Here is a 27,304-nt window from a genome sequence, read left to right as displayed (position 1 = left end):
CAAGTTTTTCTTGTTATTTTAAAATGATAATGATAATAATAAAAATAATAATAATAACAATAACTGAAAAACAAGAAAAAGAACAGGAAGAAAGTCAATACCAATCTAATGAAGGTCTTATATTGCCCTGTTAGCTTGCATCCCAGGACCTCAGTCCTGCTTCCTAGGCTACATTCTTACTGTTTCATTAATAAATACAGCATGTAGGTCTAACTATCTCTCAACTATCCCTTCATTTGTTTATTCATGTATTGTGAAGGTAAAATAGAAAATAAAACAAGACATACAGAATAGGGTCATTTCCTACAGAAAAGCAAGTGAGAATTTAGAAGAATGCTTTTAAAGATGGAATCTGTTTCTTCCCTGTATTCCGTCCCAGCTCACAAAGTCTTCTGTGACCTCAAGGATCGAATGCAATTACGCCGGCCATATATACTTGCTATGCTGTCTGAGTCTCCCAAGGGCAGCATAACAGTACAAGGGGAGTGACATCTTTATGAGGTTAACCCTTTTCTATTTTAAGAGTAGACTACCGAAGGCAGATGTGACCCCTGGAGCGTAACAAGAATGCTGGAAATCTGGTAGTTAGGAGGAATGAGAGGCCATCATCCAGAAGGAGGGGGAAAAAATGATGTTCTAAGGAACAGTCAGCTGGGGAAGCCTGGGAGAATTTGGATGCACATGAAAGGAAAGCGGGGTGTCAGGGGAAGGGGGTAAACAGAGAAAGTGCAAAGCAAGAATCAGAGTCTGTTGGTGTGTGCCATGAGTTTGAACACTGTGTGCTGCTGCCAACTCAGTGTCTTCAAGTATTGTCTAGTTTAATCCCCAAGCCTCTGGAGAGATGGACTATTATCTTAAAGAAACGCAGCCTCAGAATCATGACTAAAGCCAGCAACCATTGTCCTTTACTGGTTTCCAGCACTGAGCCAGTCAACTTTCGTGACATGATAAGCCACCCCAAACTTAGCGGCTCCTTACCACCAAGCTGAGTTTCTCATGGCTCTGCAGGCTGCTGTGTCGGTGGTTTCCCAGCAGGCCATGCTTAGATGGGGGAGGGGCCCCTTTGCAAGGCAAGAAGGGTGCTTTGGCTTCTCTGAATGTGGATATTCAGCCTCCAGGCAGGCCCAGCTTCTTGGGTCTGGGATCCAAGTGGACTGCCTCAAGGACATCCTCAGGTGTAGCATGATGTTATTTTTGTCACACATAATTGGTTAAAGCAAGTCAGGAGGCCACATACGATTTAAAGGAGGAAGCAGCAGCCATTCTTTTTATGAGTGGGAACGTTCCCCTTGAAAGAGCTATGTGACACTGAAGAGATTGCGTGATTATTTAAAAACCACCCCAAAGAAATATTCTAATACCCATGCTCACCCTACAACACAATTTTAATGTTTATGGGAATGTTCTACTATTACCTTTCTCCTAGGTCTATAAAGTTATCTTGATAAATGACACCCTGTATAGCCTCAAACAGATGTGAAAATCCCTGGGCGATTCCCCTAGCTCTAATGTTGTTGCTGTTTGTTTGTTTTGTGTTTTAATGAGCTTTAATTTCTTCATCTATGAGAAGAGAGTTTAGTCTGTTTTCTCTCTGCAGGCTCATACAGGTCTATAAATTGTAGAATAGTGGCCTATTTTTAGAGCGACGTGAACTAGCCCTCTAGGGGGACAGGCAGGATGGAGATGAGATAAAGCAGGGGAGGAGACGGCTTCTGTTTGTGACACACTCCCTTCCATGTTGTGAGCACAGGATTTAGGGGAGAAAGGGAAGGAAACTCCTTCCCATGTGAGCATGTAATCCTGCATAATCTGGCTGCCTCTCTAGCCATTTTCATTTATTATATGTTAAGCAGCATACAGCAGTCTTGTCCCAGGGATGACAGTGTGAGTCTGCTCGGAGGGCCCCTGGATCTAGTGAGACAAAACAACTTCCCTGTACCACACTCACACACAAGCGAAGAAGACAGCGAGTGAAAAGGCTCCCCAGCCAGTGTGTTCCTGCGGGAAATGGTTGGCTGGGGCTCTCTCAGAAAGATATTGTTGCCTGGCCTAGGGAAGATCAGGTTCCCAAGGAGAAAACCAATGTTTAATTTAGCACAAAGACAGCTCAGACTTTCTCTCTGGGGGACTGAGCTTGCAAACAGATCCACATGCAGAGAATCTAAGCCAGCAAAGGAAGCACTCTCGGATACAATGCTTGGGATTTGGACCCAAGCTTTTCTAAACTGTCATTTCTGCCACTTTGTCAGGAGGGCTGCTGCTCAAGTCTACATCCTGTGCTTTCTCTGCTGCTCTCAGACAACTGAAGGAACAATACCAGCAGGCATGCCTCGCTGTGTCTGAGTTCCACAGTGATGTGTGGCAATCAGACAGGAAAGCAAAGCACAGCAGGTTTAACACTTAGGTGAAGGGTGGCCAGAGTCAAAAATATGATCTCTCAGCTGCTCCTCAAAGAATGCTTTAACTGTTATATGACTTAGATTCTAGAGATCCCCAGATAGGAACAAGTTATACCTTAAGTATAGACATAAACATATACACTTATATTTAAATAGGCAAAAATATGTGTGTATGTATAATTATAGGTATAACATCATCTCAAAGACCCATTCAATGTATACTGACCCAGCGAATCCCTACTTCCTTGTACCCTACTTGGTTGACATGATTTGACTTTTGTGTGTCCTGGTATCTGTTAGCAGACTTTTGCTTTAGCTTCACATGAGTATGGATGGGTGTGTGTTTGTGAAGGTGCACATGAGTGTGTGCAGGTTACGTATGTGTGGGGAGGTCAGCCTCTGGTGTAGTTCCTCAGAAGCCATCTACTTCATTTCCCATAGGAATGCACCAAGTGGGCTGGAGAGCTGGTCAGTGAATCCTCGGGATTCTCCTGTCTCCCCTCCTCAGCATGAGAACTGCAAGTGTGGACCACAGCACCTGGCTTTTCATGCCAGTTCTGGGCATTGAACCCAGGTCTTCATGGTATGCAGTGAGCTCTAAACCAGTTGAGCCATCTGTCCAGCCTCACTTTTTTTCCTAAGACAGATAATGAACTTTCTGTTCAAATCCATCAGGAATTCCTGAAAAATACTGTCGAAGAACCAGGACTTCAAAGGGCTGGGTTTTACATAGACGAGAGCTATTAGTGTGCTGGGCAAGACCCAATAATGTAACTCAGCCCTGTTTCTGGCCAAAGAGAAATTTAAAGGCAACAATGTTAATGGTATCCCATAGGAACCTGCCAGAATGACTCAGGGGAAAAGTACACCACTAAAAATAAGAATAGAACCAAGTAAACTCACATGAGTTTGATGTTAGCTACATTTTGTAAGGGAACTGGGGCCAGGCGGTGGTGGCACACGCCTTTAATCCCAGCACTCGGGAGGCAGAGGCAGACAGATCTCTGTGAGATCGAGGCCAGCCTGGGCTACCAAGTGAGTCCCAGGAAAGGCGCAAAGCTACACAGAGAAACCCTGTCTCGGGGGGAGGGGGGGGGGGAAGAAAGAAAGCGAACTGGGATCTCAGCTTAAATTACAGAACAAATGAATCAAGAAACACAATTTTGACAATATTCTTATTAGTCAGAACCAATGTTGAGGACACCATAAGATGAGAACATGGTCCACAGAATCAACTAAGCAGGGCTCATAGGGGCTCACAGGAACTGAAGGGATAAACACAGAGCATGTATGGGTCAGAACTCGGTCCTCTGCATATACATTAAGGTTGTTAGCTTGGTGTTCTTGTAGGACTCCTAACAGTGGCAATGGAGGTGTCTCTTTTGCCTGCACTTGGGACCCTTTTCCTCCTACTGGGTTGCCTCGCCTAGCCTTGATGTGAGGGTTTTTGTCCAGTCCTGTTGTAACCTGTTATGCTGCGTTCAGTTGATATTCCTGGGAAGTCTGCCTTTTTTTTTTTTTTAAGGGAAACTGAGGAGGAGTGGATCTGGCGGAGAGGAGAGGTGCTGGGAAGAGTGGAGGGAGGGAAAACTGCAGTCGGGATGTAATGTACGAGAGAAGAATAAAAAAAAATTCAAAGAAAAATAAACAAACAAACCATCCTTGCACAAGAATCATCCACCAAAGAGCAGAGACTCTTCTTTTTCTGTTGTCATCTCTCTCCAAGCGCATCCTGCTTTGGCTAAGAACTGCCACCACTAAGCTTGCTTTGAAGTCTTGGCAACCTCTTTTTCATGTTTTGCACAGAAAGGCACAAAGAAAAGGTTCATATCCAGACAGTACATGGGGACAAGGCACTGTAAACATGGGCTGCTCATGGTTGGGAAGGGACAGGTTTCTGCTGTTTTTCACTCATATACAGAGCTAATGAATTCCTTGACAAGAGTCTGCTTTCAGAAGCATCAATTCTTCACCTCATGGGACTTCTAACCATTCTTTACCTGGGACTGGGTTTTCTTTGAGAATCATTTGCTAATTTGAATTAAAAATTTAGTTGAATTGTTAAGTTGAGGCTAGTCCCTTTAAAGGATTCAACATCTTGGTAGATATTTAAATGACTCATTTACTCACTAAACACACACTCTCCAGGCAGAATGGAGACTCGGAATGTATTCTAGAAGTACACAGTCAAGCCGGTAATCCAGTCCAGTTCTAGATTGGGTTTGTTCAGTCTTCCTGGGATAGGAAGGTATATTGTTTGGTCTCGTTCTCAACAATTCAACAAGGACACTCAACCAAGATGTAAATGGATCCCAGAGGATAATAAACTAAACCATGGAGGGAAGCTAGGGAACACAGGACCCTGCACTAATTACTCTCAGTAAACATTGATAAGAAAAGCCAGGCTTTGCCATGAATGTCTGATGTATTTCTGGATATAGAAACTTGGGCTAGGTTATTCAAGCATGTTATGTCTCACATAAGTAATAACAACTATAGTTTATTGAGCCTCTACATGGTGCCAGGCATTTGATTCATTTAGTTAAAAACTGTAGGAAGTTAGATCTTCTATCATCATTTCTAAGGAAATGGAGACAAGGGAATTTAACTGACTTCACCAGGAAGACACAGTTATTACATGGTTGAATGGTGACTTAAACCACTGGTCATCTTACCCCAGATCCCAGATTCATTTTAACTGCTCTGCTAACTTACCTCCCTCAATAATCCAGCTTCAACATTGAATTTCCATCCATGCACCTCTAATAAATTCTAAGGGGAAAAAAATGGTCCCAAATTGTTCACTTACGTAAGCCTAGCAATGTGCACACCACAGAATAGTGAATCATTTCCCCAAACTCTAAAAACCACCCAGGCCCACATGCTTTGATGTATGCTTTCTAAACCTTTGCTCACACCATGAAGAACCATTCAGTGTGGTGTATGTGCATATGAGACAGGCTCATTTGCCTAGCTGCTCCTTCAGTATCTTGACTGCTTGTGCTGGGCTCTGGCCTTCCTCAGCCTCCTCAGTTGACAGTGTGTGTCAACTTTTCTCTTCAGGCCATGATTGTTTCATATCTGCCCCTTACAGACAGGCAGAAATGTCAAGGAGTAGCTCACAGAGTGCAGTCTTCTGCGGAGAATCAGAGAGGTGGGGGTTACTGGCTTTCCTCTGTGCCCTGGAGGTTACTGCTTCTGTTGAACTCTTAACGTGCATAAAAGTCAGTTGCCTATCTGTATTGAAAACAAGCAAAATTGAAATATCGTCCATAATCACAGTGTCCTATAAAGTTTTGCTCGTGCTTCTTTTAAGGACAAGGCAGGGAGCAAAACAACTCAGGTGCTGGAGGACTCCGCCTGCTCACCAAGAGAGCTCATTACATCAAGGCAGACCTCCTTGCTTGCAAGTGGAGGCCCAGAGAAGTCTGGACGGGGTGGAGCTGCTGCTCAGCTCCTTTCAGTTTCTCTTCTCGTCCAGCCAGTGTGCTCTTCAAGCCCTCCTTCTGCTCTCAGCGCCAAAGGCCATGTCATGCTGCATATAACTCACCATGAATGGAGAAGTGTGTAAACAGCAAAGCATTAAGCAGCCTTGGGGACTTGAAGCTCGTAGAACAGAGCACTTAGGCTGTGTGCCCTGAGAAGAGGCTGCTGGAGCGAAAGGCAATACTTGTCTTCAAGCACATGAAGGATTAGTATTGCTTCATAGCGCTGGACTCCTCTGCTCCTTCCTGGCTCCATATTTGACCAAATTTCTGATTTGCTCTTGTGAGAATGACAGTATTTCCAGGATATGTCTGAACCCCACATTTCCCCCTCCTACTTACCCAACCACACTGTTCTTTACTCTACCCCCTAAATATTTAACTTCTATAGCTACACGTATCCCTGCAGTCCAGCCCCCATCTCCTCCTCAGTGGCTTCGCTCCTCTCAGGCCCTGAGGTGATCCATATTCTTTATGAGATTTTCCCTGGCCTAGATACGAATCTCTTTCCCACCCACTAACAGTACTCAGCTTTCATTTACTTACTGTGTTTGGCACCATGCTATTATGTTTAATACCATATTTACTGGTCTAGAACTCTCTATGTAAACCAAGCTGGCCTTGAACTCACAGAGACCTAGCTGCCTCTGCTTCTGCCTGGCCTGTTTTTTTGCTGGTCTAGAGTTTCACACTGTAGCTCAGGCTAGATTGGAACTTATTATATAGCTCAGGCTGACTTCAAATTCATGATAACTGTCTTGCCTTAGCCTCTGTGTGCTGGAATTACAAGCAAGAGCCAATCTGCCTATCTTAGAATTAGAGTCCCTGTTTCTAATACAGGACAAATGTTACCCATCCAAACTAAATTTGGTAGGTGTGACATAAAACATGTAAAGGGAGCTCCCTGGGTACTTTAGGTCTGCATAGACATTTGTTTTCCTCTTCCCTTAACTTCTGTATCAATTCTAGGCCATCCTGAAGGCTAGGGACTTCTACTGTCATTTCCCTTTGCAGGGGGTGATTTCTCCACCGGACTGTGGGCAGGATGGGCCATGTCTGTAGCATATCACATCTCCTTTATTCTCCCACAGAGCTTGCTGGAGTGTGAAGGAAATTAGCATGAAAATGAAGGAGGAGGAATTTAGAGTTGTTTTCATTAAACATGGATGGCCTTGTCTGCGAAGGTTGAACACATTCGAGGGGCTGGCATAATGGAGGAGGAGTCAGGAAAAGCACCCAGAAAGGCTTGGTCTGCATGCATAGCAAAACTGGGTGGCTGTTTTTTAATTTTCAGAGTTACTACTTGGTTTTCTTTTTAATGAAACAACAATGCTAAGAATCAAAGTGAAGAATAAAATCTAGAAAACAACTACTCATTGTCATACCACTGGTGATTTTTAATTGCTGTGTCTAAGAATGTTTGAAAGCCCCCAGTTAACAACGTAATGATTAAACATGAGTAGAGGTATAGGGAAACCAGACACATTAAAGTTTAAGACAGAAAAATATTGATGAGTAGTACTTAGCAACATTATTTCAAAGAAAGCAAATGACTTCTCTAGAAAATACAGCGCACCTGTATGTGCTTGACCTCACCTTGTCAGCAGAGCAGGCTTTCTGACAAAGTTTGAAAGAGCACCCCATGCCAGACTCTCTCCACTGGAAGGAACCCTTTGCCTTACATTCACTTGAAAGAGGTGGAAAGGCCCTGGGTAGCTAAGAACTACTTTGTTCTGGAGAAGCAAAACAAAATAGGTCTGTTCTTAAGGAAATGATTGCTGCATAAATAAATAATGTAAGCGCTCCTCTTATAGTCCCAGAGAGGAGATTTGTCATGTAGACATCTAGTCTCAGACTTCCAGACTTGCCCTTCCCTCCATGGACAGCCCTAAAATTCTGAGTTGGTCAATTGGAAACTCATAAAACACCTGGGAACTTGGTGATCGTTCAACTGGTTTGACTTTCTTAAACTAAGAACTGACATTTTAGAATACTGTTGGCAAAATATTTAACTTTTCCATATTATTTGTGTAAACAACTTTCTAATATCCCTTTCTAATACAACTTTCTGATACCTAGACACTCAGGGGACACACCTTGCCAAGGCTTCCAGGGCACATGTGGATGTATAAAGGGCACACTTGGAAGACACACAAGACTTCATAGCACAGCTCACTTTGGGTAGTGTTCTCTAGGACTTTGGAGATACTTAAATATACGGCTATTTTGGTTTTAGCTTGACAGCCCTGATTTTGCAAGACCAATCCCTGTGTTTACAATAAAAGCTATTTTACCACTTAAAAAAGACAAGCCAAAGCTGAGTGGATCTCTCTGAAGCACCGAGGAGCCAGTATTCATCCTTGATGCTAGGAGCTCAGCAGCAGTATTGGCAGAGAATCTGTCTTCTTTCCCATTTCCCCAAAACACTCACTAGTGAAAGTGCTTTCATGGAGGAGCTGATCTCTGACAGATGAGTGCTAAGTGTCTGTCCCTGTCATCCAGCAGGTTGGTGATCAAGCAGGCACCAAACCAAGAGATAAGCTCCTGGTCTCATCTGTGTTCTCCCCTCCACAGCACATTAGAGAAACAATAATGTCTGAAGATGAAGATGGCCTGGGTACCACTTGTGTACCCAAACTAGTGACAATCGTCTGTGGCACAGGAAGCAAGAGTGTCTCAGACAAGAGGAAAAGATAAATAATTTCCACAGATGTGCCACCTAACTGCTCCATGGACCAATGGTTATTGAGGTTTTTACAGCTCATTCAAAGATTCAAACATACTTCAGCAGAAAGTGATTTAGGGGCTAAAGTCTTCTCTGAGTGAGTGGCTAAAAGGCCAGTCTCCTCAGAGCCTTACAATCTCAACCTTCTGTGAGGCCCTGTGTTTGCAGTCTCTACAGAAGCGGGGCTTCCCCTGAACTAGAGCTAAATGAAGAAACTGGCTGAGTAAGGACAGCAGAATTAGGCTTTCAAGTGGACAGAATTAGAACTGACTTAGAGGTTATTCTTGCATTGTTCTTCAAACTCAAGCTATTCAAGAGTCCAGACAGTGTGTATTCTTTGCCATAGAACCCCCCTCACAGTCAACATTATCCCACTGAACAGAAGTGGTCCTTTCACCTTCGTTTGGCAGGTAGTACTGACAATGTCCAAGGCACTGCTGCACAACACATGCTGGTTACCGAACTTCCCCAGGGTACACCGCGCATAGTTGATTTTAGATGATCAATATGTTCCCTTTCTCCAAAGGGCATTCATGGGCACTTACAGCATACAAATTAGCAGTAAAGTGTTACATTCAACACATCCAGACTACATAAATCTGCCTATGGACATAGACACAATAAAATTAAGGACGAATTCTGGCATGCATTCTCAGCAGAGGCCTTTAAAATAAAACTATTCACATTGTCTCTGAACACCAGACATGCCAAGAGAGGTGAGACCTCTAGAAGAGAATCCTGAATGCCCAGGCCTCTCCCATCCAGTGATAGTAGCTTCGCACAGATCTTGCCTCACAGACCCGAGTAACATCCGAAGGAACAAAACACCAAATTTAGAAGCTAAAACAGAGGGAATTCCCAAGAACTAAAGTGGTGTAGGAGCAGCCGCTCTCATGGAGGAGGAGTGAGCGTGTGGACCGACCGCGCAGCCGCTGCCTTTCTCTCCTGACTTACACCAAACCCCCAGGCTTCCTCCCTACACTCACAGAGGATGTTCCACAGAGGGGCTATTTTAGGAGGTGGTTGGTGGGTGGAAGAGAGAGAAGAGAGTCCCTGAGAAAGGGGCGGCAGAGCAAACACCTTCAGCTTTTGCAGCTGCAAACAGTTTAGTAGAGACAGGCCAGGCACCATTGCCTGCCTTCCCCGACATCTGTGGCAGTGCCACTTAAAGTTACAAGAACCACTGGGGTTGGTTTCATTTCTCATTCTGTAAGGCTCCAGCAGAAGAGAACCTCATCAACTTCCCTCCCAAACTGGACAGAAGCAAAAACCAGAGGGGCCACAGAGGACATGCTGCCTTCCTTGCTGAGGCTGAGAGGGAGAGCCACAGATCCAGCCCACCCTGTGGGCTCCTCTAGGCTTGGCACCCAGAGCAGAGATGGGTCTTCCCCTCTGGGGTTGGCCTGGGTGCCTCACTCTCAGTATCATCCCCAGAAGCACTCACCAGGAGACTCGGAAGCACACAAAGCCGCATTATTGGGAGGCTTGCAGACAGATTATAAATTTACTGGGGACAATCAAGGCATTTAGTTACTTTTGGCTGCAGATGCTAGACACGCACATGCACACAAACCTCATTCTTCTCTCCCTCTTACTTCTCCCCAGCATCTTTCTTTCAGAAGACAAACTTCCCTTCGCTGGGAATTCCAGGAAGAAGTGGGGATGGAGCAGGTGGGAGAGAGAGGAATATAGGCCTGGAAACTCCAATATAAACCGAATAGTTTTATTCAAGGATAAAGCACAGGCCAGTTTAGTCATGGATAGTTAGTTTTCATCTGGACCTGAGGGCCCCAGAATCACAGCTCTAGGCAGCCCAAGAAAAATGTGTGCCTTGTGGGGAAGAGCAGAGTCTCCGTCCCCAGAGTTTTCCAGGAACCATGGGAATCACCACAGATGAAGGACATGGGAAAGAGCAGCCAGGAAGAAGTAGCCACCACTGGAACAGGCTCCCTCTTCCCTCAGGAGCTCCTTAGTACCATCCTTCCTTGGGGCTTTCTGAGTGCTTTGGGGCTCGCCTGGCCATTTCCCATCTCTGCCTTTTATCAGGCTTGGCTTAGGCAGACTATAGTTGTCCCATGAGCAGTCACAGAACTTCAGGAGCCCAGTGGGAGAAGCCTGTGGGGCACAGGGCTGGGTTCCAACTCCTACTCAAAGACTAATGGCACAGCAGTTTGGGGGAAGCCAGAATTCCACAGTGGGTCACCTGACTAAGACTGACAGCCAAGAGCCAGTGACTCAATGCTCTTCCCTCTGGGTGGGGTGTTGTCTGTGCCTCTGAGGAAGCACTTCCAGTCAGAAAATTACTCAGGCTTTTAGACTTGACGTGTTGTCACCAAGAGGGACTGAAGACAAGGTGCTTCCTAGAACCACAGGAAATCGCTCTCAGTGCCTTCTATGAGTTCTGGAAGATAATGCTGTATTATTGGAGGGTCCAGAATAAAGACTGGTTTGGGGCCCAGAATGGGGAGCCCATGAGAATTCTGGTAGTCCTCTTAGCAAGCATTCCTGCAGTAGGCTGTCTATGAGGTAGTTCCCCCATATTTTTTTTTTTTTACTGTGGGGATACTATGTTATGGAATGTCAATCACAGACTCCTCTTAACCCTAGGTGAAGAGTACTTCAGAGGGGAAGCAGGATGGGGCAAAGTGAACAGGTCAACTGAGCTAAGTTACTACCAAGTAAAGAATGTCTTTCTGGGCCTAACCAGAGACAACATGCTAAGCATGAGGGTTCTACAGGGTTTCTCAGCTCTAAGTTCTTCTTTCACAAACTGTGGACCCGTTGAGCCTCTGGAGAACCCAGACTTTTCCCTGGTAAGGAGCACCCTTTGGTGTAGGACAATGACTAGTGACTTTGATAGTAAGAGTTTACAACCATATATGCATACCCAGCAGCCTTTGAGAGACTGTTATCTTGGCCATCTTCATGGCCATTCATTCCACATGAGGCCAAGACAACCACTACCTTCGCGAGAGGCCACAGGACCACAGCCACAATCATAGGAGAAAACCAGGTGCCTTACCGCAAGCAGGGCCGAGTTCCGCTGGTCCCCGGGGGTCGAAGCCGGTGGCTGTTGCTCTCGATTTATCCCACCATTATCATGACTGGTCAGTCGGTGCTGCTGATGGTGCTGGTGGTAGTCTGGTGGAGGTGGTGGGGCCGTGGCTGCTGCCTGGGAGGCCACAGAAGGGGCAGCAGGGGGCGGTGGAGGGGCTGTGGTGGTGGCAGTCGGGGCTGTAGCTTTAGCATGTTTGCTAGCCTTCCTTGCCCCTTGGCCGTGCTGGACCAGGCTGAGCAGCTGCATAGTGCTTTCCCTTTCTCGATCTGAGCTCTCGGCCCTACCACGTTCATAGCGTCCTTCACAGTTCAGGTGGTGCTGTCTGCAGACAGCAATGCGAGCCCGCAGGCGCTCCACAATAGCACTGTGCACTCTAGGGGTGACTGAGCCCCCTCCAAGGAGCCCCGCCCCAGAAGCCCCCCCCAAACCTCCTGCAGGGGCCTGCGGGGGCGCTGTGTCCCCCATCTTGTTGGACACAATGATTACTGCCTCTGGGATGGTGAGGAGCAAGAGGCTGGGGCTGAGTGTTGCAGGCAAAGCTGGTTTCAGTGTTCAGGGCCACATGAATAGAGAGGTCTTCAGAGGGTAGGGAGACAGTGGAGAAGGTGTGGGGGCGGGGAACGAGTAGCCAGAGGGTGGGGAGAAAGATTAGAAACCAATTGAGAGGGGAAGTTGGAAACAAACCCTGATCAACTTACTCTAATTGCATTTGACAGCTCAGGAGAAGTTGGAGAGAGTTGTAGATCTTTTTCTCCCCCACCAGGCTGAGGAGAGCCTCCAGGTACTTTGTAAACACAAAGTCTAGGGGATAGTTCAAGAATTCAGGGATCATCAAGGAAGAGGCAGAAACGCATAGCAAAAGACATCAAAAGAGTCATTAATGGAGACCCGGACTCCCCCTCACCTAGTTGCTTCAGAAAATTATTTATGGGGGTGTTTCTGCAGAGAAACACATTTCTATCCTGGTCTATGTAACCGGCAGCCTTCACTTTTACTTAGGTTAAAAAACAAACAACAGGGCTGTTTCCTGAGGCTTCTGAAGTCATGTTCAAACTGTGCGAAATCAAGGGAGACTGTCCTGGTTTCTCCGTCCCTTTTCTCTCCCTCCGGTGTTGGTGTTTTCTCCTCCTGGGGGGTACGGTAGGATGCAGTCTTCTCCCCAAAGGAGACAGCTTTTCAGTCTTAACAACGTCTGTAATTGGACTTCAGGACCATGCTCTTTTCTTCAAGCTAATCCAATCACCGGCAGAAATCCCGATTCCCTCTTAGGTTTCTTAGTTTTAAATGAAAGCACTCTGAAGTGGCTGGCTACTGAGAGAGCTCCTTCAACACATTTTGTTTCCCGTTCCCAATGAGGTTTTTATCCCTCACCCCCCAGTTCTATTCTAATACAGTATCAAGAGACAAAGTCTTCCGAGAGTAATTTACAAACGATGGTCAAACTTACAAACTTCCAGCAAATTGCACCGAGTCATGTCCAGCCACTTTTCTGTCCACTTTTGTACATTCCATCCCCGGCCAGAGGCTCACAGGGTCTGGACTCCCATAGGCAATGTGGTTCTATCTCTTGTACTGCTTCGCTTTATAGATGAGGGAAAAAAGAAGAAAAAAGTAGCTTGTGTTTTCCTTTCTCTTTCAGGTCTGTTCCGAGCGCTTTCCTGACACCGGCTCCCGCTCCTCAGACTCACGGCGAAACACAGGCTTTCATTGTGCTGCGATAGGAGAGGGAGAGAAAGAGAGAGAGAGAGAGTGAGACAGAGAGGGAGAGAGGGAGCCAGCAGGCTGCAGATGGGGGAGGAGGGCGGGAGCTCCGGCTCCCTGGTGGAAGGCTGGTGCCGCTGCTCCAGTGAGTAATCGCAGCCAGGCACCGGGGAACGGAGTGCAGAGGCCTCCCAGTGGCTGAAGAGGCAAACCCTCCAAACGGTGCCTCTCGACAGCGGACTCTGGGCTCAGCCTCAGCCTGGGTGCTGCGGTGGGGGGAAGACTGGGGAAATTCCCCCAGGCTCCTCGCAAATGTGTGAGCAGCTCTCAACGCTGAAGAAAATTCCCAGCCAGGGAGAGTATTTTTCCCCTTCCAGGCCCGCAGCCCGCCCCCCTGAGGATATGATTTTCGGTTTTCAATAAGCTGTAAACGACACCACTGGGCACCCCAGCAAGAGCTGGGTGAGCACGGCGGAAAAGCTCATTAACACACTAAGGAAGTTGGTGAGTGAGTGCTAGGAGATGCAGAGGGAAGTCCACCGCGGTCTCCTAAAGGGACCCACTGGTGTGGGCCAATGAGTTTGGGCAACAGTCTGGGAGGTGATGAGCAAATCAGCAGGGATAAATGGACGTTGTGTGAGACTGATATTGCCAATACCTTCTGGAAGGAAAAAAAGAGAAATGTTTTCCTTTGAAAATTCACCAAATACAAGAAGGTGTGTTGTCCGTAGCTGTCTGGTTGGCATATATAATGTACTTCATGATTTCGAGAACATCCATAACGCAACAAGGTTTTTTTTTTTCCTTATATTTTGATGGTGTGGTTTGTAAAATATTGAAGCAGGTTGGACAAATCTGTGTGTGCTTATCAATTACAGAGACTAAACTAAGATGGGCACAGTATTGGAAGTCGGGACCAACAAAAACACAAATGCTGTAATTTACAAACCATTTGGAGCTGAGGTCTCAGGACACAGAGCTTCAGTCACTTAACAGACTCTAGAATCTCAGAAGTATGATCATGCTTTGAACAGGAGCCATGGGCAGAAACGAACAAAATTAATGTATCTCAAGAATGAATTTACCCACAGTCCCATTCCCCACAGGCTGCCCTGCTGTAGCCCACTTGATTTTCACAGGTTCTGAGAGGTATAGTTGGACATGTAGACAGGCACAATCAAACAGGACAGGTTATGTCTTATCTGAAATGCTTGGATTCCAAAGTGTTTCAGATTTCAGGGTTTTTGATTTGGAGATATTGATTTAGACAAGTTGAATGTATCTCTAATTCCAGAAGTTCCTCAAATCCATCATGTTAACTCTGTTTAAATAATTCCACTCTACAGCATCCCAGATCAGTTTTGGGTCAACTACTTTCAGTCTGTAAAATCTCTGGCTTTTCTTGGGAACATAATACTTCTTTCTTCCTGTCTTCTTGAAGGCCAACTTCCTCTCTGTTCATGTGGAGGAGACACTATATTTGTTAGAGAAGAAAAACAGAAATGGAGACTCCTGTCACCTGGAGACATCCTATCACAAAAAAGTGAAGGTTTTTGAACCTTGGATATTTCATTTTTAAAGAGTATTCAGTAGACAACAGCTTCTACTAACTTCTACTTCTAAAATGGCATATTTAGCAGTCATAGCCAATAAAAGAAAACTATGTAGCATTTAAACTAAAAACACCACTCATTCAATAGCCTATGATAACATAGGTTTTAACAGTGTGCTGCCTTTGGCCAAATAAACTACTCCAGTAATATAAATTATAAATCAAAATGATAAATTTGCCAAATTGAGATAAAATTTAATTGACATAAAATTGTCTCTAGTTTTAGGGTATTATGTGTTGTTCCAATACATGTATACACTGTGTAATGAGCACTGGCATCTGGATTTTTTTCTTTTATGATATCTGAGTGCTGTTCCTCTCAGTCTGAGGACAACTGTATAGAATCAAGTTCTATCCTTCCATCTTTATCTGGATTCCAGGGAGTGAGCTCAGGTAATAAACTTGCATTGCAAGTGCCTTTAGCTGCGGAGCCCTCTCTCCAGGTACCACTCATTTGTAAACTTGACAGGAGCATAAATTACAAGCTTGGGAAGCAAGACTTCAACATACAGGTTTCCATACTACATTCCAGTATGTAAGACACTTCTCTGGACTCCAGAGTCTAGAGTGTCTTTTGTTTGCATTAAAATTTTTTTAGGTATGTTTTACCTATATGTATGTATGTGCACCACATGTGTGCAGTGCTGCACTGGCTTAGTCCAGAAGAGGACATTGGATCCCCCTGGAACTGGAATTACAGATGGTTGTGAGACACCACTTGGGTGCTGGGAACTGGATCGAGGTCCTCTGTAAGAGCAGCCAATGCTATGAACTGCTGAGCCATCTCTCCAGTTCCCTTTTATACATATTCACCTGTACACATCCCAGCCATTTAATTTCTGGTTGCCATTTATCACTGACATCCTTCTATTATGCACATAATTTTTTCTTATTTAAGAAAATCACATCTAAAGTCCACCTTTCGCATATATTATCTCAATACATGAACATTCCTGGAGAAACATATTATTGGCTTTATCCAGTTCCTCACTTAGAAGATAAAGACTTATCAAGATGATTTGTTCCACATCAATAATTTGGGAGGTTATACCAGGACTCTCCAGACTCAGGTTCTCTTAACCACAGCACTTGCTGCCTTAATGTAGAATTTGAGTGACATTACAAGCTGGACTAGCTTAAGGGATGCACTACCCTTCATGCCCACCCTGAAGTCCAAGCATGTCCTATACTACCCAAATAATGAGTGTTGGGTACAAATACCTGAATATGAGAGCAGACAAGTCTGGAAATTCAGTTATTTACACCCAATTGCTTATGAAAGAATTATTTCTTCCAGCCCCTCCTTCTTTCTGTGTTCTGGTTTGTTTCCTCATTCCCCTCCAGCCTTTGCTGCATTTGGGAAAGTGCTTCAAATCAGCAATGTGACTAACCTAGGAACTAGGTCACCTACTGCCATAACTCACCAGGATTATTAGTCCTTTTACTTTATAGCTAATTGAGTGCTATAAAATAATAAAAATTTTAAACTGTCTGGTTAAAACTGCCTGCCTTTACAGGAGATTCAAACTTGTCCCATGAAGAAGTGATGCCTGCAGGTCAACACTGTCTTCCTTTTTCTTCTTCTTCCTTCCTTTACACAAGTCACCCATGCTCTTGACCCCTTCTGATAGTCCTCAGTTCTTGGATTCTGCTTTGCTTCCCTTCAGACACTGCACTTCCATCTTTACTTGTCGAATACGGCTTCATTTTTGTTCTCTGGAAGTGAGTTAAGTAGTCGTTCTCCATGTGCCAGAGAAAGCTGAACAGCAGTAGGCATGTGATGGAAATGTCTGCGTCACCCCTCAAAACTGTCATTTACTCTTCAACTTCGTTCAGCTTCCTTGCACTTCCTGTTCTCTCTCTCTCTCTCTCTCTCTCTCTCTCTCTCTCTCTCTCTCTCTCTCTCTCTCTCTCTCTCTCTCTTTTGCTAACTACCTTAAAAGACCAATAGGGATAATTATAGAAATATACTGCAGAAAATACAAACTCATCTCTATGTAATTCTTGGTAAAATATAGATTTATGTAATATATACATGGAGGCACATGTCATGAATCACACAATATATGAAGCTAGCAAAGTTCAACCAACTTTCCAGTAAGAAAAAGGCAAATAAAATGCCACACAAGAACAGTTCTCATCTTTAAGAATTAAAGAAACAGAATACACAGCTTACTCTGAAAGCACTTTATTGTATTATGGAAAATTAGAATGTGCAAAGTAGTATAGGCACAAAAATAAGCTTTTGAAGTGTGTTTTGGCTGAACTTGTCTCTAAGATCCTCAGACTGGTACACATATGTATATATTTACATAGAGAATGTTATGGTTAAAAAAATCACAAAATACATCTCAATCCTTAATATATTCCAGATAAAACTATAGAAACAACAAAAGCATCATAGAATAAAACATGTATCAAGAAGTTCTTCCTGAATGTGAGGATTGAGACTCTGAGGATGAGACATCTGCTAATAAGGGAAACTTGAGCAGACGGAAGCACTCCTCCTCCTGCAGTAGAGAAGCAATGGTCTCATTCCAAGGTTAGGATAATGAATGCATGGTAGTCTGAGGCTTCTTCATGGCTCAATGATTGAGGAGACATCAATTAGACATTTATTACTGAAGATTATTTAATATTGCCAAGGGATGCAACAATACATACATATAGGCACGAGTCTCACTATATATGAATATATACATGCATATATAATGAGTATTAAGGTGCTTTGTGTGGTTGCACATGTATATACATCTACATGCATGCTGAGCTCAGAGGATAGCCTTGGATGACATTTTCAAGCACCACCCATTATGTTTTTTGAGACAGGGTCTCTCACTGGCATGAGAGTAGGTTGGCTGCCTCGCTAACAAGTCTCAGGGATCTGCCTTGTCTTTGCTTCCCGAGTGCAAAGATTACAAGTACATGCCATCGCATCTGGCTTTTACTTTAAATATGGTTCTGAGGATTGAAATCAGGTCCTCATGCTTGTAAGGTACTCTACTGACTGAGCCATCTCCAGGTCAGTCCAAATATATTTTAATATAGCCTATTTCTACTAAACTGATGTGACATGATAGCACATTCCACTGCAGGTCATGTATGAGAAAAGTATCAATACATGACTAAAACACACTGATGGATTTCTGGACCACAACGCTGAGGTTCTCCATGTACATCAATGAGGCTTTATTAGACTTCGCTGTGGCATTTCATGAAAATCAGATGAGCATATAAACAAGATATTTTGCCACAAAGATACACATAGAATATACAACAAATGTCACATGATACAGAGAAATAAAGCTCATGATCTTCACATCAATAGAAACTTATAAAATCTTCTCTGAAGGAAACATGCTATAATTCAAACTTCTCATCTTGAAAATAATCCGCAGAATTGAGATCGTCTTCCAGTTCATCGTATTTCTGCATATACAACAGACATTAGTCATTTTACTCACAACAACAAATAAGACAGACCTTTCTAAATACTAAAACACACATCTAATGAAAAGTGGGAACAAAAATCACTTAATTATGAATAGAAGCTCTATTTCAAATAAGCATTTTTAACTCAGAAAACATTGGAAAGAAATAAAATAATAATGTGATTAATTTCATATCTCATATAAGTTATAATTGTAAATCATACCATGAATATAATAATTCAGTACCTAATCCAAGACATACTCATAGAATAGATGTGTATGTAAGCAAACAGTTTCCTACTAATGACTATTGAGGGGCAGAGCTTTAAAAGACACTTTCTCCATCTCTAAGACAAGACACCATGACAACCAGCATTATTGCTATGAGGGTCAGAAGAGAAACCATTGGTAGTTTAGATTACCAGGAAAGTGTGACATTTAAGTTGTTCTGGACAAAAATATTTGATAGGCAAATGTTTAGTGGCAAAGTGTTCCTCCCCTAGTCCCAGAGATTAACAGTTTATCCAGCCATATCATGACAAGGGAGCATGGGAATGCACAATAATCTGATGCCATCTTAGAGAAAGTGATTGAGGTCAGAGGATAAAAACTATGAAATACTAGGCTATGGGTTGAGCAGATTCGATAGGTAATGTGATGCTGCCAAAGATTTGGGAGCAGATGACTGACCTCATTTGAAGCACATGTTTGGAAAGCTGGTTAGCTATTCCATAACTGTCTGACAATGAATTATGAATCTGTGGTGACAAATTAAGCAATGAGGACTCAAATCTGTGGGGCAACAATGAAAATGGAGGGTAAAGAAGAGAGTGGAACATGTTAAGCAATGGGTTAAGGGTGCCCTGGACATTGTAAGGTGAAAGAGTACAGAATGATGGCAGGCAGTGCTATCTCAGGCAGATAGGGAACAGAGAAGATACATGAGTTCACATTTAGACATAGAGTCCAAGTATTTATATCAGTTGAGGATACTGAATTATTTAATGGCTTTCTAACTTGGTTTATGAACTCCGAGAGAAGACCTCAATGGCCTGAATTCTATGATGACAAGGATTCATGGGAAGCAATGTGACTACTGCATTTTCATCCTAGGCAAGGCCATGAAGCCCATTTTCATAACCTCAAGATCTCTGATTGCAGCACATCCTCAGGAAAAAAAAGAAGAAAAGAACAAGACAGACAATGATCTGCTAGCATAGGCCACTTAGAGTCCTCTTGGTACATGGAAGTAAATGGAAGTATGACTCTTTAGGATCTGAAACCTGTACCTTAAAAGATTGGCTGTTTTAGGCTTATTATTTTATCTTTATACTGTTTTACTCATTTATTTATAAAAGTTGTTTTGGAAAATTAAAATGTATCTTTGCATACTGAGAGCAGCAAATAACAATCTTTGCTTGCTTATATTACAAATACCAGCTAATGGTAGTTGACCACTTTCTAATTCCAGGCCCTAAATATGCCATAATTTACATGATTGAAACCCTAATTATTGCTTAGTTCATATTTTACAGAGGAGAAACAGGCTTGGAGAGATCAAGTAACTTGCTTTCACATTCTACTGCTAGTCAGTGGAAGGGCAAATATTTAAATGCATGCTTTTAACCTTTATAGGATGCTGTTTTGAGTTTTAAATGGCAGGCGTGGGGCAACAGCTGTTCTGAGAAAAAAATGAAAACCACAAAAGGGAAAGTGAAACAGAGGAAAGGTCATTAGGACCACTCTGCCATCTTCTCTGCCTGAAGTTGCAGCTCCTACAGCTCATCACAGAGCCTTTGGGGAGTCTGGGCCTCACTTTAATAAAGAAGAGCACTCTCATATAGTACCAGATGGACATTCTGAGAGAACATTCCTGATTGTGGAGATGGGGTAGGGGAAATTCTAAGTGGGTAGTCAGATTCTAAGTGAAGCCTGGCATCCTCCACCTGGAAGGAGTAAATAAGACCAATAGAAAGGAAATGATGTACAGAGGGAGCTTTAAGAGTCTGAGGATAGAATCCAGCTCAACAGGAAATTTTAAGCTGTGGTCCTCCATTTCTAATTTACTTAAGAATCAGCCATTTTAAAAAATGTTAGATATTTAATGCCCTTAAGAAGTTTCATTTGATTGGTCTGGATAAGGCCAGGAATTATATATTTTTCCACAAATTTCTATGTGACTTTGACATAGGTAGTTAAGAGTAATATCGTGAGAAATACCAACTTAAGGTGTAGAAGAAAAATAAAAGAGTAAAATGTTGAAAGGGGAAGGTGAAAAGAGAAGAACTAAGTATGGGAAATAGCTCATTATAATTTGAAGTTCTTATTTATGTAGTACACTGCAAATTATTTTAAATATAACTGTAAAACGGATTTGAAACTTCTTTTATGTATGTATTCAGGTGTGTGTGTATGTGTGTGTGTGTGTGTGTGTGTGTGTGTGTGTGTGTGTGTGTGTGTGTGTGTTTATGCCAGACGTCAATGCAGGGTATCTTTCTTAGCTGCTCTCTATCATTCAAGACAAAGTCTCTCATTGAATATGAAGCTCACATATTTGGATGGGCAGAAAACTCCAGGGACTCCCCTGTCTCTGCTTCTCCAGCACTGGGAATTAGGGTACATGTCATTGCACCTGTTTTTAACATGGGCACTGGGGTTTGAATTCAAATTCTCCTGCTTATGTGGCAAAGCACTTTACCTACTGAGCCATCTCCCTGTCCTTCTGGCCTGCTACTACTGCTGACATATTATCTTTCTTCCTGGTATCCACATTTTTATCAACCAGTCCCAACAATCTTACTGTCTACCTCCTAGGTATATTTTCATCCTAATGAAAAGGATGTTGAGCACATTAGACTATTTTAGAATGGCATGCATGTTTACAGATTTTGGTTTCATTATGCTTTCCCCCTCATTTGCCCTTTCCTTGTATGAAAGCTAACTTGCTAACCATTGACTATTAGACTGAAAGCAGATAATTCTAGCACAATAAGTGGGGGGAAGAACAAGAAAGAAGTTTAGTTGGAAGGTCTTTAGTCCATGGCTAAACAGACTAAGAGATCCTGAGAGAACAGAAGGAAACTGCTTAGAAGAGAAGGGACAGGTAAGGAGTAGAGTGAGAAACACAAGCAGGGAGCAGAAAACAGCATGCAGGACAAGAGAAGGATGTGACATACTGGGAGACTGGACCATCCAGAGTCACTGAGATGGGCATCCAAGTAGCACAGACTCAGGTACTATAAAGAGGAAGAATAAATGTGGAGATGTGACGACTGCAGCCAAAAAATGCATGTGTTCACAAGCACACACAGTGTTCTCACTCAATGGGATAGCAAGATTGAGAAATGTCAGAGCATTTGACAAATTCTGGAATTTTATCACAACACAAAAAGCAATGTATGTATTTATGCTGGATATAAGCTTTCTGGTTTCTAGGGAATCTTTTCTAGATTTTAGATTTAGATTCTTGATCTAGTCTTTAGATAATTATTTTTAAGTTAAAATCTTTTTCAAAAAGGCCCTCAATCTAAGACACAATGAAGTTTTTTTTGCTGCTTTTACATAGAGGAAAACTGCTCCCTCTCCTATGCATATACATTATTCTTTTAACATCTAATGTTAAAAGTTTCTCTTAATGGAGAATGTGCTGGTTAGTTTTATGTCACCTTGACAGAAGCTGGAGTCATCTGGGAACAGGAATTCCCAATTGGGAAAATGCCCCCCATATAATCTGCCTGTGGGCGATTCTGTAGTACATCGTGTTTTGATTAATGATTAATGTGGGAGGGCCCAGTTCACCTCTGGGCAGGTGGTCCTGCATGGTAAAAGAAAGCAGGTGAGGCAAGCCACAGGGAGTAAGCCAGTAATCAATGTTCCTCCAGGCCTCTGCATCACTTTCTGCCTTGAGTTCCTTCTCAGACTTCCCTCAGTGCTAAACTCGTTCCTCCCCAAGTTGCTTTAGGGCTCAGTGTTCATCACAGCAATAGGAAGCAGGCTAAGACAGAAATTGCTATGATGAGTGGGGTATTGCTGTGACAGATCTGACCATGTGTTTTTTGGGCAGACTGTGCTTTTGAACTTTATGCTGGAAAAGCTGTTGAATGTTCAGAGATCAGTGGCTAATTTGTAGGAGATCAGAAGAATGCTGAAAGTAATGCAGATAGCAAAGGCCTAGGTTGAGAAGATTCAAAAGGAAGTTTAAAAGTCCCTTAAAGGCTCTATCAGGGCCATTAGATACTCTGAATTAAGAATCTGTGGTTCTGGTCAGCTGGGGCTGAAGAATCAGTTGTGAGTCTCAAGGGCTCAGATCCTCTGAAGTAAAAGCTTTACTTGCTGGGACATTTGATACTGGTTACCTGGGCTGAAGAATTGTGATGGAGACCACCATCACTGAGGTGCAATCTTCTAGAGAGTATTTACTCAGTGTCAGCACACAGAAGATTGGTCCAGAGAGACCAAGGGTGTACCTTTTGCTGGTAGCCAAACTTGATAATGTGTAAGAGTCACACAGGTGGTATTGGTTTGGAAGACATGAAGGGGTCATGGAACACAGCTGAGGCCTTGGACTGTGAAAGGCCAGGAGAAGCTACTGGTGAAGGTTCAGTCACAGCTGCAGTAGAAACCTCAGGATCGAAGGAGAGATGGAGAACAGTTGAGGCTTGACACCACATGACACAGTAAAGAGTCCCTGAAGAGAGCCCAGGAGAGGCTATTGGCAAAGGTACAGCCCTGTAGCTGCAGAGTTCCCAGCATACTGGAGATGACAATACCATGGGATGACCAGCAAGGAGAGCATCAAGTGTAGAGGAGAGCTGACCTGAGCCTAGGAGACAAGCTGTGTGTGCTGTGAATGGCTATTCAAGCGCTCTGGAGCCCAGAAGACTGTGAATGAGTCCCGGAAGTCTGACACTCAGCTTCACACTGATGGACTTTGGCTTTGCTTTGGCTGTGAATATGCCTTGATTCTTCTCTTGGAGAAAGGAAATATTTAACTCATCTTTTGATTTTGATTACAAGAGCCTATTGTTGAGACTGAAATTTAAAAGGAACCTTTGATATTTTAGAGAAACTGTACTTTTAGTGTTTGAATTTTTAAAGATTGTGGCTTTCTTAAAAGTTAGAATATTTTATATTATGATATGAATATTAATGTCATCTTTGAGCAAAAAAGAAAGAAAAGTTTATGTTTTAATAGTTATATATTTGTGTGTCAAGTTGACAAGGGATTGATTCTGTTGGTTAGTTTTATGTCAACTTGACAGAAACTAGAGTCATTTGGGGAAAGGAATTCTCAACTGAGAAAATGCTTCCATGAGTTTGGCCTATAGGCAAGTCTGTAAAACATTTTCTTGATTAATGATTGATGTAGGTGGATACAGATCACTGAGGGTGGTGGTAGCCCTGGGCAGGACTTCCTGCATGGTAGAAAGCAGGCTGAAAAACATCCAGAGTGAGCCAGTAAGCAGTGTTCCTTCATAGCCTCTTCCTTAGTTCCTTCCTCCAGGTTTCTGCTCTGATATCCCTCAGTAATGAAGTGTGATCTGAGAATTGTAAGCTGAAACAAACCATTCCTCCACCTTTTGGTCATGGTGATTTATCACAGCAATGGAAACCTAAGACAGAGAATGTAATTTGACTTCCTTTCCTTAAGAATGTTTTTGTTTCATATTCCATCAATGGTCCTAAACTTTGTTCTACGTCCTCTAAAACACATGGAAATCCTTGGTGTTTTCCCTACAAGAAGTTGAAAGTTCTCCACATATAAATATGTATAATTATTATTTATAATAACCACACAACTTACACAAGACTGCAGTTATAGCTGAGTGTACAGCACCTTCCAAGCATCTACAAAGCATTGGGTTCAATCTCAGGTACCACAAAAGTGGGGAAAGCGGGCATATTTATAAGTGAGGTATACCAATAGACTTTCTAATTATACCACTGAGTTGGTAGCTCTTAAAGGTATCATAAAAAGCACTTAAGAAGTTCAGTGTCTCAGAAAATGGAGACAGGGTTACTAGCTAAGGCTTTCCCCAAAGCCAACGGAAAACACAGAGTGGGAGTAGAGGACCTTCTGGAGAGAGTGAAAGGAGACAGAGAAAGATTAATGGTTGGTGGATCAGGTAGGACAGTAACTATCCAGAGGGAAAGTAATTCCAATGTCTTTCTCTGTAGCGACGACCTCTCTACTGCACATGACAGACCCTGAGGTGGTCCTGTGTGGCTGCTCCCTGACTCTTTGCTCATAAAGCTTATTTGCCTCACTTTTGCCCTTTTACAGATTTCCCAATTATATAACCCAGGCAAAAGATATCAAGTCAGGCCCTTTTTTGTTTCTTTTATTTTTTAAGATGGAATGTGTCATTGATCCAAATTTCCTGAATAATTTCTAATTGTTCACATATTTACAGGACTAACTCTGTTTTAGAAAACTGCTGTCATGAGCATTCTTTCCACAGCATACTTCTAAAGATTTTGTGAGCAAAGTAGAGCTTCTGAAATGCCAGATCTTATAGATCCGCTGGACTCTTTAGAATTCCCACTCTATCTCAGATACCAAATTCAGTGACTATCAAGGAACAGGGGAATCACAGAGGGTTCCACAGCCTGAAGCCTCAGCATGCCCTCCTATCTTCAGTGACAATGCCAACTACTCAGCCCCAGGTCCTCAAGAAGAGGATGTGGCTGTATTAGAATTGGTGATGCAGACCCTTTCATCAGGCTTCACTCTTAGATCACAGGGATTGTTTTAAAGAAGGAAAGCAGACTAGCAAAGGTCAGTCCTATACTTTGACTCACCCTAGCCCCCCAAAACCTACCCTGGAATATAATAGCTAATATTGATTCCCAATTTGACAGGATCTAGAATTACCCAGGAGACAAATCTCTGGGGATGCCTCTGAGGGATTATCTAGGTTAGGTGTATTAAGGTAGAAAAATCTACCTTAAAAGTATGTGACACTATTCTCTAGGATTGGGTCCTGGACTGCATAAAGAGAAAGGTAGCTGAGCAGAAGAATTAATCTCTTTGCTTCTTGACTTTGAAACAAGACAGGCTCTACAAGGTCCTGCCACAGGACTTTCTCACCATAATGGAACATAGCACACACCTGTAAGTGAAAAAGAACCCCTTTTCTATTAAGACACTTCTGTCGTTGAATTTTATCACAGCAATAAAAAAAAGTCACTTAATGTTAGTAAGGTTGCATACATAAAAGAGAAAGAAGAGGCATCTTTTGTTAAGGTACAGCATTATTGTTTAATAAAATCTCCATGAGGTGAGTAAATTCTTAGAGCATCAGGATGTCTATTCACAATAGAACAATGATGAACGTGGAAGGAAGAGGTGGCAGAAGAGGAAACATAAGAACAGGAAGAGAAGAGATTTTCTTAAGAATCACTGTCTATTAATGTCATCTTTTTGCTGGCATCCTCAAGCCTCCAGATTCTGCAGAATGAGGAGGTCTAGGGTCTTACCTTTCTAATCCAGCCATTCTCTTTTGACTGACTGAAGACTCTTCCTACTGTTTCTTTGACTTGTTCACCTTCACCTTCTTCTGCTCTTGCAATGGAGCAACATTCTTGGTACAGTTTGAATTTAAAATGTTTCAGTTTATGATAAATTCTGGTGCGATTAGCACAAATTCTGCCAACAATAAACACCTACATTGAGAAATAAATGTCATTATCTCAAATATGAAGTGTACATATATATATATATATCACTTCTAATTTTCAGATTTTCCTTAATGGTAGAATCTAAAACATGTGTTTTTAATTTTACTTAAATATGTATACAAATGGTTTCTTTATCTTATCTATACAACCAGTCAACAGAACCTGTACACCTACTATGCTCCCAGTATTGGGCAGGAGCTAGAAGCTAAGCGAGGATGCAGCACCTGTGTTAGGGAGCTTAGTGCCTTAGGAGAAGGATGACTATAAAACACTACAGCAAATGCTGTGCTCAGGATGCTACCAAGATGTCAGTCCATGTCTTTCTTTGTGTGTGTGCATGTATATATGAATGCCAGAGGGCAATATCAGGTGTCATTCCTCAGGCTCCACTAACCCTTTTTCTTTTGAGGCAGCATTTCTCATTGGCTTTGGGTTTTCCAAATAGGTGAGGCATTCCAGAGCTTAAAATATCTATCTATCTATCTATCTATCTATCTATCTATCTATCTATCTATCTATCTATCTATCTATCCATCCATCCATCCATCCATCCATCCATCCATCCATCCATCCATCCATCCATCCATCCATCTATCTATCTAGTAGATGCTGGGGATTGAACTCAGGTCCTCATGCTTGCCATCTTCTATTGACTGAACCACATCCCCAGCCTCTGTCCATGATTCTGAAAACAATTATCTGAATTTGAGAAGAAAGAAAAAAATTGCTCTTAAGGCAGAAAAATGGATACACACAAAAGCAGGAAAAAGCATGCCGAGTATGGCATATATACACTTTCTGTGTTTAAAATGCCCAGATTATGATAAATTGTACATATAAGCAACAACTAAAAGTGAAGCACTCTTACACCAATGTTAAGTATTATTAGTTGTTTCCTAAACAATCCCAAATGTAAAGTAAAAATGTTCTTTATGTGCAGGCATATCTTTGGCTTTACTTCATATGTCATGTGTAAGTAAGGCATAATAACATTTTATTGTCTGCCTTGATTATATATGGACTTCTAGGACTCTGTGATGCATGTTTGTGAAATCAGTCAACCAGACCATTTCTCTTTCATGTTTTGAGAGTTATGGTTCGTTATACAGCTAAAACAGGAAGCCAACACCGCTATACAGATAAACTAAATATATCTTAATTCACACTATTTTCACTCTTTGTAGAAAATTCATCAAAATGGGCTCCAAATATC

General features: G+C 42.7%; 2 protein-coding genes across 7 annotated transcripts in view; both read right to left on the bottom strand.

The window, feature by feature from the left end:
• Positions 1 to 13,701, bottom strand: part of Maml2 (mastermind like transcriptional coactivator 2) — a 325,754-nt gene extending 312,053 nt beyond the window's left edge. Inside the window, exon 1 of the mRNA XM_006992794.4 lies at positions 11,632 to 13,701. Within this exon, the coding sequence (XP_006992856.1) occupies positions 11,632 to 12,132 (501 nt within the window). The 5' untranslated portion in view covers positions 12,133 to 13,701. The remainder of the gene's footprint in view (positions 1 to 11,631) is intronic.
• A 4,444-nt stretch (positions 13,702 to 18,145) lies between these two features.
• Positions 18,146 to 27,304, bottom strand: part of Ccdc82 (coiled-coil domain containing 82) — a 36,039-nt gene continuing 26,880 nt past the window's right edge. For 3 of the 6 annotated variants that reach the window (XM_006992793.4, XM_006992792.4, XM_076575648.1), the window contains 2 exons: positions 25,891 to 26,076; positions 18,146 to 18,409 (listed from right to left, as the gene is read on the bottom strand). In XM_006992793.4, the coding sequence (XP_006992855.1) occupies positions 18,341 to 18,409; positions 25,891 to 26,076 (255 nt within the window). In that variant the 3' untranslated portion in view covers positions 18,146 to 18,340. Of the gene's footprint in view, positions 18,410 to 22,781; positions 23,034 to 25,890; positions 26,077 to 27,304 lie in introns of those variants that run through there. The other 3 variants (XM_076575644.1, XM_076575647.1, XM_076575646.1) reach the window with 1 other exon arrangement.

The sequence above is a fragment of the Peromyscus maniculatus genome, chromosome 7, assembly GCF_049852395.1.
Source record: "Peromyscus maniculatus bairdii isolate BWxNUB_F1_BW_parent chromosome 7, HU_Pman_BW_mat_3.1, whole genome shotgun sequence".
In the NCBI taxonomy this organism is placed as follows: Eukaryota; Metazoa; Chordata; class Mammalia; order Rodentia; family Cricetidae; genus Peromyscus; species Peromyscus maniculatus.
This window is presented reverse-complemented; position numbering and strand designations above follow the sequence as displayed.